Source organism: Priapulus caudatus, unplaced genomic scaffold, assembly GCF_000485595.1.
Source record: "Priapulus caudatus unplaced genomic scaffold, Priapulus_caudatus-5.0.1 Scaffold1286, whole genome shotgun sequence".
Classification (NCBI taxonomy): domain Eukaryota; kingdom Metazoa; phylum Priapulida; class Priapulimorpha; order Priapulimorphida; family Priapulidae; genus Priapulus; species Priapulus caudatus.
Genome location: NW_014578347.1, coordinates 50,192 through 64,120, shown reverse-complemented (window position 1 = coordinate 64,120; position 13,929 = coordinate 50,192). Strand labels below are relative to the sequence as shown.

General features: G+C 48.3%; 1 protein-coding gene and 1 long non-coding RNA gene across 2 annotated transcripts in view; both read left to right on the top strand.

The window, feature by feature from the left end:
- LOC106816104 (SH3 domain-binding glutamic acid-rich protein homolog) overlaps positions 1-4,200 on the top strand; it is an 11,394-nt gene extending 7,194 nt beyond the window's left edge. Inside the window, exon 2 of the mRNA XM_014820659.1 lies at positions 3,949-4,200. Within this exon, the coding sequence (XP_014676145.1) occupies positions 3,949-4,200 (252 nt within the window). The remainder of the gene's footprint in view (positions 1-3,948) is intronic.
- Positions 4,201-5,931: 1,731 nt separating this feature from the next.
- On the top strand, positions 5,932-8,209 carry LOC106816105. Its single transcript, XR_001394836.1, has 2 exons — positions 5,932-5,969; positions 8,070-8,209. It is a non-coding gene; the product is annotated as an uncharacterized LOC106816105 (long non-coding RNA).
- Positions 8,210-13,929: the final 5,720 nt, after the last annotated feature.

Sequence of the window (13,929 nt, the reverse complement as noted above, 5' to 3'; positions counted from 1 at the left end):
TCGTGTGTTTGCCTTTTCCTTCTGTCACCTCGTGTCTCCTACACCTTTGCCACCTTCTTTTTCGCCTAAGATTGCTCGAAAATTTGCTAGGGCAGACAAAATTTTAAAAAAGTTTGCTAAATGTTAAATAGAGGGAGCCACGCTTTCCGTGCGCTACGCTGGGCTAGAAATACTAATTGCAAGCTATAAAAAAAGATACAGAGCATGAAACAGATGCTGCTACGCTTTGCAACATACATCACCTAGCACAAATCGACCCTAAAAAATCCCAACGTAATCTACGTGAGTGGTGAAAAAACCTCCTCCTCCCCAACCAAACACACTCTATGAACATGAGAGTGAGTGAGTAGGAGAGGAACAGCACCAAATTTCTGCCTCAGTACAGAAGAAATGGTGCCCCCTTTTTGCTGTGCTTCTCTCTCTTCCTCGCTCTCTGCTTTTCTTTCTGTTCTTCGTCTCATTTCTCTTCGCTTCTCCTCTCTCTCTGTATCAATTGCCTCTCTCTCTCTCTGTATTCTTGCTCTCTCTCTCCTCTCTTTCTCTCTCTGTATCTCTTGCTCTCTTTCCTCTCTACCTTCCTCTCTCCCTCTCTCTCTCTCTCTCTCCCATCTCTCTCTCTCCTTACTCTCCTTCCCCCTCTGTCTCCCTCTCTCTCCCCTCTCTCTCTTCTCTTCCCCTCTTCTCTCTCTCTCTCTCGCTCGCTCGCATCTCTCTCTTTCTCTCTCTCTTCTCTCTCTCTCTCTCCCTCTTTCTCTCGCTCGCTCTCCCTCTCTCTCTCTCTCTCCCCTCTTTCTCTCGCTCTCTCTCTCTCTCTTCTTTCGCTCGGGCACAACAATGAATTGCTGCACAGTACACAAGAAATGGTGCCTCCTTCCTTGCCGTGCCTTCCTTAGAGAAGGTAACCTCTCATATAAAAGTATGTCAGACATGAGAAAGAGGGTGTGTGTAATTGGGGTTCCCTCCTACTATGAATGTAAGCAAGCTGTACAGTATACAGGATGTTAGCCACAGCTGTGCAGTGTATATATATAGAAAGACGTGAGTTTGAATCCCGGCAACTTGCTATATTCCGTTTCTCTCTCTCTTTCTCTGTGTTTTTCTTTCTGTCTCTCTCCCTTTCTCTCTCTCTCTCTCTCTCTCTCTCTCTCTCTCTCTCTCTCTCCTCTCTCTCTCCCTTTCTCTCTCTTCTCTCTCTCTCTCTCTCTCTCTCTCTCTCTCTCTCTTTTCTCTCTCTATCTCTCTCTCTCTTCTCTCTCTATCTCTCTCTCTCTCTTTTCTCTCTTTCTCTCTTTCTTGCTTGCTCTCACTTTCACGGGAACGCACGCTCACGTACATTAGCCTTTCCGTGTCACCGTTTCTCTCTTTCCCTCTCCCTCCCTCTCCCCCTTTCTCCCTCCCTCTCTCCCTCTCTCTCTCTCTCTCTCCCTCCCCCCTCTCTCTCTCACTGGCGTGTTGTATTTTCACCGTCCTCTCCCACTGACTGTGTTTCTCTCTTTCTCTCGTGCTTTTCTCGGTGGCCACTGCTAGGTGAAGGAGGAGAAGGCTGACGAACAGGTAAACACTCTCCCACGCGCATGTTCCCTCCCTCTCCTCCCTCCTCCTCCCCCTCCTCCTTATCCCTGAGTGTAGGGTTGTGGTTGCATGTGCTTTCTTACCGCTGATATCTTCTGCTTTTCAGTTTTAGTCGGCTGAACTGGGCAGTTCATAAAACTTGTGATGGTTGGGTAGGTATTGGAAATGAAATGGAACTTTGGCGGATGTTGGAATTTAGATGGAACTTGGGTGGATGTTGGAAATGAAATGGAACTTGGGCAGTTGTTGGAAATTAAGTGGAACTTGGGCGGTTGTTGGAAATTAAATGGAACTTGGGAAGTTGTTGGAAATTAAATGGAACTTGGGAAGTTGTTGGAAATTAAGTGGAACTTGGGCGAATGTTGAAAATTAGATGGAACATGGGAAGTTGTTGGGGATTAAGTGAAATTGGTGTGTAATGGAAATCTGGTAGAAATCACGGTGCTTTTGTGAAATGTGTGTGGTGTGGGTGCATACATGTCTGCCAGCTAGGGGTAAGCTTTATCTCACCCTTGTTTATGCTCATGCTTACACTATGCACTAGCAATGCTTTCACACGAACAGCGCACGAACGCGTTACGTATCTAAACACTGCATTATTGTTATTATTATTATTATTATTGGTTAATTATTATTATAATTGGTTAATTATTATTATTATTATTGGTTAATTATTTGGGGTCCAGCCACGTACAGCAGGCATCTCTTTCACTCCCTCCCCTCTCTCCTTACTATTAATCTATCTATCTGTCTGTCCGTCCGTCCGTCCGTCCGTCCGTCCGTCCATCCATCCATCCATCCATCCATCCATCCATCCATCCATCCATTAATTTATCAATCTCTCTCTCGGCTCTCTCTCTCTCTCTCTCCGTCTCTATCTCGCTCTCTCTCTCTCGTTCTCTCCCTCGGCGCTTTCTTTCTGACTCTTTCTCTCTCTCTCCTTGTCTTCTTCTTTCTCTTCCTCTTCCTCTTCCTCCCTCTCCCTCTGCCTCCCCTTTCCCTCTCCCTTCTTCCTTGGTCTCTCTCTCTCTCTCTCTCGCCCCTCCCTCCTCTCTCTCTCTCTCGCCCCTCCCTCATCTCTCTCTCTCTCTTTCTCTCTCACGCTTATCGTGCGATCTCTGGTGATCCCACGCTCGACTGCTCCTGCAGTGCAGGTACAAGCACTCCATCCCTCAGCAGTCACACAGTAGTAGCAGTGGTAGGTCGACTGACCTGAGGAGGAACACGCATCATGGGATTGTACGTGTTGTGATGCATGGTCGGCTACGATGGGCACTGAGGGTGGGACAGGCTGTAAACACCCAACGGTGAAGGTCGCTGGGGTGTGTGTGTGCGGAGCGAAACGCAGTGCAGAGAACGTGTGCGCAGTTCTACCCTCTAATCTACCCTCTGCAGGGTCCTGGGTGTATAGCTCTCGTTTTACTTCTGCTCTATACTCTATAGGATGTGTAGCTACTATTCTACCTCTGAGCCAATCTCTATGTTGTATGTGTCTATGTGGTAGCACTAACTACACTCTACAGTGTTCTGGCCCCGGTCAACACTTCACAGCGTATATAGTTAATGTGCTACTCCTTGTCCACACACTAAATAGTATATGTCCACACTGCTAGCCCTTTAACTGGACTCTACAGGGTATATATCTACAATTTCATACCCTGGGCAAATCTCTGAAGGGTATATATAGCAATGCAGGTCTATACATGCAGGTCTACGCTCTACATGTTACAATACTACTTCCTTGTTATAGATTATACAGGGCGTATATTCACTACTTCCTTGTCCTACTGTAGGTTATAAAGGTTCTACATCCACTGTACTTCCCTGTAGTAGGTTACACACAAAAATAAAATAAAGAGTTATTTCATCAATGTTTACAAATTATATTTTAATTAAAACTATTTTTTTTCGGTAATCAATTATTTATTTCCCTGTAGGTTATATAGGTTGTATATATCCACTGTTCTTCCCTGTAGTAGCTTATACAGGTTATATATCCACTGCACTTCATTGTACGTCTAGGTTAGTACATAGGTTGTATCCACTGTAGAAGGTTGTAGAAGGTGTATACCTATAATTCATTTGGTTATGTACAGTATATATATAGCTTATTCATTATAATGTACTTGCTGTACAACCGCCTAGGTAGGCTCCAATACACCGTGCATCCTTTGTATCACACTCTACAGCACGAACGATGTTTTCGGCGTTTCGTCCGTGCAACGTTCTTTTATTTCACGCGTCTTAATAGGAGGCGTTCTGTCGAACGTTCTCTTGTTTGGCGCATTAGTAGCACCTTCTCTTGTTTTGCGCAGACCTTCTCTTTAGGTGTTCCATTGTTTTCACACACCTAACATGTTCTCTTGTTTTGCGCAGATCAAAGGTCACCAGCAGAAGGTGCTGCTGACGCTGGACAGCTACAGTATACCGTACGAGAACATCGATATCACGGCGCCGGAGAACAAGGACGCGCGGAACACGATGCTGAAGAACGCCAAGACGACCGGCAACAACAAGGTTCCCTTTTGCCCGCAGTTCTTCGAGGACGAAGAATACATCGGGGTGAGGTGGCGTCACTGTCTTCGCCGCGGCGGGCAGTCGTATGTGCGTCAGAATCGGTTTTTCTAGCTGAGCGTAGTTTGATCGGGTGGTTGGTATAGTATGCGGGTTGAGAGAATAGGTTTCGGACGGCAGAGTGATCATGGTTTCGCTACCTGAGCGTAGTTTAACAGGTTTGTAGCTTACCTACGTTTGGACTAGGTGCATGGCTAACTCTAGCGTATCGACGCGGGCATTATGGAACGGCAGCTATGGGACAACAATGACTTCAGGAATCGCCGGTTCCCGCTGCTCAGGATAACTTCACCTCCGATGTGCTTTTATTTGACAGATTAAGATTTTTTTTAAATATAAAATTGGAATAAAAATCGAGTGCAAAGCCTCGCCGGCACTCGTGACCCCCGCTTGCGTCGGAACGTGTCCGCGGTGGTTACCCACGGATCGTTTAATCGCGTTAATCAATAACAGATCGGTTGATTTAATTAACGTAATTAGTTTAGAGATGGGCGCTGACGATGATCAGTCTCCTCGGTGGAAGCTCGCTGGAGAGGGCGCCACGTGTCTAGGCCCCCAGCCTCGGTCCTAGGAGAGGCGAGGTCTCGCTAGTGGCGCCCTCTTGCGGTGGGGTTCGGGCATGAATCGTTGGAGGAGTGATTTTTTTGTCATTTCGTTGTCGCGAACCTTTCATATAAAGATTTATTCGTTTACATATATAGCCGTCGTTTCTCTTTTGTTTTTTTACGTTGTCGACTTGAAGATCATTTCAAGGTTCGGTCATGCACACACACACTTTATCTCTTCCCCCCTCCTCTCTCTCTCTCTCTCTCCCTCCCTCTCTCTCTCTCTCTCTCTCTCTCTCTCTCTCTCTCTCTCTCTGTGTGTCTATCTCTTCCAATTCTCTCGCTCTCTCTCTCTCTCTCTCTCTCTCTCTCTCTCTCTCTCTCTCTCTCTCTCTCTCTCTCTCTCTCTCTCTCTCTCTCTCTCTCTCTCTTTTTTTAGATGGTACTTAGATGATGACATTACGTAGTAGGATGTCTACGCTGTTGTGCTGTATAGGTTTAGTGTAATTATTTATTATTATTATTATTATTATTGGTTAATTATTGATTATGTTCATCTGCGGGTGAAGGTGAAGGTACGTGAGAGTAACTTGAATCGCGTCTGTTTGGTTTGTATCTAACGGTTGTGAATTTTAAACGTTGACACGTCAGATTTATCTGTGGACATCCAACCAGATCCAGACCAGACGTCTGATCGATAGTTTGAGAATTTCAGCGACATGACCTCATAACAAACATCATTCATAGTGCAAGGGACTGTCCCTAAGAAGGAGAGGAGCTTAAAAATTCTGAAAAATGATTAGCTAAAACTTTTTCTGCTGAAATCCATGTTTTTTATTCGTCAATTTCATCAGTAAGAAGAGCTTCTCGTCTCAACGATCGCTTCTTTTCTCGTCTTTCAGAAGGAAGATGTCACCGCGGAGGCTGAGGAAGATGAGGTAACGTGAAACCCTCCCCTCCTCCTTGACGATTAACGACAGCTGTAATGTGGAACCTTCCCCTCCTTTAGTTAATCATCGATAGTAGTGCAACCGTCATTCTTTAACGTGCTTTTCGGTCAAACGACGATCAAAAGTCGTTCGCGGATTTCCCGTTTCCGTTTTACGGTTCGCGGCTCGGACTTTTTTCTCGTTTTTTCGCGAAATGCTTCTTTTACGATCGTAACCCCTTCCCGTCTCGCTCTCCCGTACGCATGAAAAGGAGGCGAAGGAGAAGAAGGAAGGGGACGAGGAGGAAGGAGACGAGGACAAGGACAAGGAGGAGGAAGCGGGAGAAGAAGTAGGCGAACCCGATTGACGCTATCTATTCGGGATCTATCCGGAATGCATCCGGAATGCATCCGGAATGTATCCGGAATGCATACCACGCACACGTGCCAGCGTCCCCACGCATGCCTCCCACTAACTCACGCCATTCTACGATTCGCAGGACAGGGGGCGCCACCGCTAACGACGGCGGCGGCGCCTGCGCGAACCTTCCCCCGTGGGATCACCCGACCCAGGAGACGTGACCTGGTGACCTTGACCGACTGACCTTTTGCCCCGAGTTGACATTTTTGCATTGCGGGGTCGTGGCCGAAAATAGTTAAACCACAAGGGTTTCGAATTTCCGACGTTGTTTTTTTTGGCGTCGAAGTTTGAGTTTGCCAAGGTCATGCCGGGTCATGTCGGGTCGCTGCGAGCTCGACATCCCTCAGGGGTCGGGGCGGCGCAAAATTTAAATCGTCTGCGGCGATTTTTGCCAGCATCGCAGGTGTCGCCACTGTCTCAGCGTCGCGCTGGTTTCCCGAGCGAACGACGCGTCACTAACACTCACCCGTGTTTAATACAGTTTTCTTGAAGCATGCACCTGTGACAGCACTGCCACCGTCGCGTCGGCGACCGCGCGCGGATATTTGCACGCGTCAGCGCGCGAGTTTATGCCAACCGTCATGTGCGTGCGTACGTGCGTGCATGCGTATGCGTGCGTGCATACGTGCGTGTGTGCATACGTGTGTGCGCGCGTGTGTGCGTACGTGTGTGCGCTCGTGCGTGTGTGCGTACGTGCGTATGTGCGTATGTGCGTGCGTGCGTGCGTATGTGCGTGCGTGCGCGCGTACGTGAGTACGTGTGTGCGTGCGTGCGTGCGTGCGTGCATGTGTGTGCGTGCGTGCGCGCGTACGTGAGTACGTGTGTGCGTGCGTGCGCGCGTACGTGAGTACGTGTGTGCGTGCGTGCGTGCGTGCGTGCATGTGTGTGCATGGATGTTCTAGTGGAATGCCTGTGCCGTTCACGTGCATGGAGTTGCCTTGCAGGTCTCCCCTGTGACATCGTCCATGGAATCACGGATCAATGGAATGCCCTTCGTGGGTGAACTAACAACATCCCCTGTACTAATGAACCCTCTATCTCTATCTCCCTCTCTGTCTCTCTCTCGCTCCCCCCCTCTCTCTCGCTCCCCCCTCTCTCTCTCTCTCCCTCTCTCTCGCCCACGTCGTTCTCCCGCAATTGACAATTGCTCGGTCTCTTTTATGTTGACGAACACTCGGTCTCGTGTGTTGACCGTTCAGTCTCCTGTGTTGACCGCTCAGTCTCACGTATTGACCGCTCAGTCTCGAGTCTTGACCACTCAGTCTCGTGTCTTGACCGCTCGGTCTCATGTTTTAAGGTCTCAGTCTCTTGTGCTAACAATTTATTAGTTGCCCGTATCGAAGACAACCGTTCAGTCTCATGTGCTAGTGACCAGTCGGGTCTCCCGTACTAATCACCGTTATCGTTACCTAATTGTACTAATTAATAGTGTTCGCTGTTAACGACCGCACGGTCCCGTGTGTACTAACGAACGCTCGCTGCATGCCGGCTCCGCGGAGCGCAGCGTTCTGTTGCATCGCCACAAGGTGGCGCCTAACAGCTCGAGACGTCCGCCGTTGCCAAGGCGACGGGATGCATGAGCGCGGCTGCACTATATGAAGCCGCGATCGCCCTCCAGGTGTCGCCGCAGGTGAGTCGCGGGCAGCGGCGCCATCTAGTGTGGAAGGATGGAATCTTGCCACCGTGACGTTAGGGATCGGTGAAACGAAGAAATTTATTTTTGAAGAAATTTGCATTTGTTGTTTATTCGTTTAAAATTATCGTTTAAAATGTAACGGCGATGGAATAGCGAAATGAAACGCACGTCGTCGACGTTGACGGGTTTTAAATGCGACGCGTTCGCTCGGTAAAAAGTCAATTTTTGTTAAAAATTTAAAATTTCGTGTAATCTTCACAAGCGAGTATTTTCGATTTAAATTTTGTCGTTAAACTCGTTAAGTTTTTTTAGCACGACATGCGATCGCAGCGACGCGGCAAAGGTTGCCAATGTTGGTGTTCGCGAATGCTCACTGTTGTTACTGATCCACAGACGAAGGAGAAAAAGAAGAAGAAGAAGAAGAAGGTTAAGAAGGTGAAGGAAGGGTCGGATGCAGAGGAAGGGTCAGGCTCCGAGGAGGAAGAAGAAGAGGATGAGGATGAGGAAGAAGAGGACGAGGAGAAGGAAGGAAAGGAGAAGGAAGATAAAGAAGAGGAGGATGAGGAGAAGGAAGATAAAGAAGAGGAGGATGAGGAGAAGGAAGGAAAGGAGAAGGAAGACAAGGAAGAGGAGGACGAGGAGAAGGAAACGAAAGAGGAAGGATCCGAAAAAGAGGAGGAAGAGAAAGCCGAGGAAAAAAAGAAGGTAAGGAGTTACGATACGCTAAACGACTCGTTTGCATAAAAATTCCGCTTAACACCATGATTTGTTTATTTTTGTACATTCATCATTATATACGTAAGTTTCTTGTTTTTCTTGTTGTCTTTGTTGCCATTGTTGTTGTTGTTGTTTATGTTAGTATTTGTCGTATAAAAAAAACCTTGTCGTATCAGGAAGTAAAGGAGAAAGAAGACGAGGATGAAGATGAAGTAAAGGAGAAAGAAGACGAGGATGAAGATGAAGAAAAGGAGAAAGAAAAAGAGGTAAAAACAAACCCACTTGCTGCTTAAAGCCTGAATTACGAGATTCCTGCTCAGAAACACTCAATCCGAATAAAATATAGCGAAATATAGTCTCACCCCACGTCAGGTATATCACTGATTACATCAACTTGTAAAACACTAAGATTTTATGCAGTTATAACATAGAAAATTGGATATGAACACATCGTAACAGCAACGCATTTTATCGTGTCGCGAGAATGGCAGAGTGGTTAAATTGTCGGTGATAAAATTGAAAACAACTGCACTTGAGAGAGATTGTATGTCTATGGTAGATAGGTGGCACTATTAGCTGGTCCACGACCTAGCGGCTCTAGTCCCAGGGTTACAGCAAACGATCAGCAAACGATCGTTTGCCAAACTAGTTCGAAAGGTGCAATGTTTTGGTGAATACGAATGGTTTAAGACATTTTATCATTACTCTAGACAATTGCTGTTACTCAAGCAATAAGGGTAGGTATCATGAAAGTAGGGAAAACACTGGAGAATTAATTATTAATTATGAATCCACTCGTAATTATGGCTTTAATGTCGTGTGGGAACTAAACCCGCTTGCTGCTTAATAACGCATACTTCCTCATTCATCCTACGTCTCGTTACCGTCATATATGTAAATTAGTTACAATAGTAGTAACTAGTAACTTTATATTAATATAGTAACGTGTAGCGTTTGCGTTACGTCTGAATTTGAAGAATTCTATTCCTCAAAAGAAGTCCTCTCTGCGACGGAATCTTTTGCTACGAATCGTAGTGAGAACTTTCTGAGTTTTTTCGCGCGAAGTAACGAAGATGATTATCAGAGATGAGAATCTCTCGCGGATCCGCGGTTTCCCGCGTTTTTCACTTTCGAAATTTATCAATTTTCCAAATCGTTCAAATCCGTTGAGAAACTGTAGGGGGGGGGTGTACTGCCACCCGCAGACAGTGGAAAAATGTCCCGCGGCTAGTGATGCTCTTTTACTGTCTGAGCTCGCCATCCCACGCCCGACAAATGTACTATTTATTCGCGCACTGTCCGGCAATGCGCGCAATGGCGGCGTTCATGAACAAGCTAGTTTTTGAAATTTCTGTGCTTCAGAACGCATCTCAATCTAATTTAAAAATTGTTTGACCCCAGACCACCGATAGCCCTTAGAACCTGCGGTGCGCATTATAGCGCTTTGCGCTATTCTACCAGTAAGTAGAAATATATCCTGCGGAGTTCGTCCGGTACCATTCTCATCTCTGATTATAACGATGGATATGATAAGAATTCGTTGATACAGGCTGCTGATGAGGAGGGGGATGAGGATGGAGACAAGAAGGAGGAGGAGGAGGAGGAGGAGGAAGAGGAGAAGGAGGAGGAGGAGGAGGAAAGGGAGGAGGAGGAGGAGGAGGCAGAGGAGAAGGCGGCGAGCGATGCGGAAGAGGAAGTAAATGCTCGAGAAAAAAATCGAGAATGTAGAAAGCATGGCTGATGCGTAGTTCAGAGCTCCCCGGTCGCCGTGGCAACGCGCAGCTTCCGTCGATCGCTGCCTGCACTTGAGTTAATGTAGAGATGTTTGGGCTGAACCCCCGCGCACTCTCAGTATGTTGTGTGTACCACACATTTACCCCTGCTGCTTTGGTTTCAACTTTCAGGGGGGCTGTGACGTGCTCGGTTACCCTGTGCATAAGTTATTGTAGAATGGGTTTACGATATCGAGGTGATAGGGTAGTAGTAACTTTGATATTAATGATAGTACAATGTGTAGTGTCTTGGCAGTTCGTCTGAATTCGAGAGATTCTATTTATACAAAGAAGTCGGCTCTCTGCGAGACGGATCATCTGTTGCGCTAGATGAATTGCCTGAGTTTTTGTTCGTCCGGCGAGGTTTAGCGAAGCATGATTATGCAGCGAGATGAGAATACTGCCGGCGGGATCGAAGCGCGGGGGAACTGGAGATAGCCGCGGTTTATCCGGCGTTTTCCACGTTGTCGAATTTATCAATTTTCAAGAATCGTTCAACCCGTTCGAGAAAATCGTAGGGTGGGAGGTGTACTGCACCCGCATCGACAAGTGGAGAGAATGTTCGGTGGCTCAGTGATAGCTCTTTTAACGCTCTGAGCTCATGAGACGGCTCGTCCACGCCAAACAAATGTACTATTCATTGCACGCAATGTGGCGGCAATGGCAGCCGCGCAATGGCGGCGTTCAATGAACAAGGCTAGTTTTTGAATTTCTGTGCTTCAAACGCATCTCAATCTATTTAGAAATTGTTTGACCCAGAGCCGGCCGATAGCCTTGCACCTGCTGGTGCGCAATATAGCGCTTTGCGCTATCGTCTACGTAGTAGTAATATCGATCCTGCCGGAGTTTTGTTCGGTACACTTCTGCATCTCTGATTATGGAAAACGATGATGATGATAAGAATTCGGTTGATCGACGGCGCTCGCTGATGGAGGAGGGGGATGAGAGGATGGCAAGAAGGGAGGAGGAGGAGGAGGAAACGACTTGGGAGGAGGGAGGCAGAGGAGAAGGCGGCGGCGATGCGGAAGAGGAGAAGTAATGCTCGAGACAAAACATAGAGGATGTAGAAGAGCCTGGCTGATGGCGTAGTTCGAAGCTCGCCTGTTGGTCCAGCCGCCCCCCGGCGAGGCCCCCCCCCCGTCTGCGATGGGCAACTAACAGCGCAGCTTCTGTCGATCGCATGCTTGCACCTGGAGGTTAATTGTAGAGAAATTTCTTTTTTGGGGGCCGAACCCGCCGCACACGTGCGTATGATTGTGTGTCGCACTTTACGGCGCCTGCTCTTTGGTTTTACTTTTCCCTTTCGAACCAGTTAGTGTGTAGTACCTCACTTCTCTCTCTCGATCCACTCTCATATCGTCTGCTTTCTGTTGTCTCTTTCATCTCTCGGTCTCTGTCCTTCTCTCTCTCTCATCTGCCAGCTCGTCTCTCTCTCTTTCTGTTTGCTCTTCTCATTCGTCTCTTGTCTTCTCTCGCGTCGCCTCGCTCCTCTCTGCGTCTGCTCGCTCGAGGCAAAGGATTCTCTCTCTTCCTGCGTCTGCGGTCATCACGTCTCCTCGTCTCTCTCTCATCGACCCGCTCTCTCCTTCCGCGATTGCTTTTCTCTATCGCACCGTCGGTCCTGATCGTGGCTCCTGACTTGACGGTCAGGGGTTGGGTGGCATCGTCATCGCATGTCGAGCGCACAGGTGACCGGGAGTCTGAGGAGTAAAGTGGACGGCGACTGTCAGTCACAGGAGAGATAGTAGGACGCGAGGGAAAAGTTAAGGCGTGGCGCGCTCGGCTCAAGCAGAAGACGTGGTGGACCCATGCTTTGATGGCAACTGTATACCTCTCAGGTCACAGTGGGTGGCGCCGGGCGGAAGACCGGTCGGGACAGGATAGTCGGGGAGGATCTGTGAGAGGCCACGATTCGGCCAGGTCTGCGGCAGCGGGCCACTGCACAGTAGACAGTCGATCGCTTCCACACATAGCATCCCTCGCAAATAAAGGAGGTAGCCAGGAACCCGGGGCTAGGCCGTCGGGCAGACCGTACTTCACGGACCCCCGCATAACAGAGAAGCTGGGCAACTCTGTACACCCGGAACACAAAGAGACGCCCGGCGCAAGACCGCAGGCTCGCAGCCACACCAGGGCACACAGAAGTGGCGGACGTGGGAAAGCGTGAGCGTGGTGAGGAGACACCCCGTCTCGCTCTCTCTCTCTCTCCTACCAGTGCGTGTGCTGTCCGCAAACTTTAAACTCTTTCTTCACAGTATCGGCAGGTTTTGTCCAACCACTCATGGCCTCTCCCGAGTTTAGTGTATAACATGTAGTGTTGCCATATATCTTACTCTTGGCCACTTTGTTAAAGTGCGGACACACCGACACGCCTTTTGCCCACACAGTATAGTGTCGTTTGCGCACCATCCCAGGAACACGCCTCCAACCCTATCATAGCAAGTATAGTAGTCTGTGCAGCTTGACTCTCGCACCCTCCTCTATAGTAACGCCCAGATCTACTAACGACTACACTAGCGCATTGCTTTTGCATGCCCTAAGACAGACCTCAGGCGAAGCCAATCTCTCTGACTCTAAGAGTTTCAGCTTCAGCGAGCGCTCGCTAGCATGTAACGCTCTACTGGGTCGATTAGGCGATGTGCGTGCACCAGGGTGGCCCAGTAGGTGGTTGTTAAGGGCGACGCCAGGGTGGCGACGTAGTGGTTTCGGGCGTAGGCCGTATGTTCGGGCGGTGGCCACATAGGTGTCGCCACGGTAATCCCGTCGCCATTATTTCCCCTGGACAGCACTTTTGCCGATGGGTGTGTGTTGTAAATACCGCATCGCCTTTGTATTGCGCTGTGTTAGTAGAATAGCTAGCTGTGATAGATAGCTAGTTAATGACATGAATGTTGTCTAGCTAACATGCGGATAGAAGCCTAGAGACAGATAGACAGACAGACGAGCAGACAGGGCAGAGCGTACAGGCGCAGATAGATTGGATAAGACAGACCGGCAGACAGATAGGATTGATAGACAGACAGGGCAGACAGATGAGATTGATTAGACAGACAGGCAGAAAGAGATAGATAGTGAACTAGACAGACGAGGCAGGGACGGATAGTGGGTAGACAATCAGATAGACACGGTTAGGTTAGATAGCGGCGAGGACAGATAGAATTGATAGACAGACGGGGCAGAAGCAGATAGATTGTAGTAGCAGACAGGCAGAACGATAGATTGATAGACAGGGTGCAGGCAGGCAGACAGATGGATGTATGGATTAGACAGACATGATAGAAAGTTGAGGTGTAGGACAGACAGGCCAGACAGATGAGGGATAGACAGACAGGCAGACGATAGATTGATTAGAGCCGACATGCAGAACCGGAGCGATGAGATTGATACACCAGGGCAGACAGGATAGATTGATAGGACAGACAGGCAGAGCAGATAGATTGAATAGACAGGACGAGGCAGACAGATAGATTGATAGAACAGACAGGAGACAGATAGATTGATAGACAGCACGGCAGACAGATAGATGATAGACAGACAGCAGGCAGACAGTAGATTGATAGAGCGACAGGCAGACGATAGTTGATAAGAAAGCAGACGGACAGACAGATAGATTGGATAGACGGACACAGCAGACAGATGTGATTGATGACGAGACAGGGCAGACCAGATAGACTTGATTAGACAGAACAGGCAGGACAGGATGAATTGAGTATTAGCAGACAGGCAGACAGATAGATTGATACGACGACAGACAGAAGATAGAT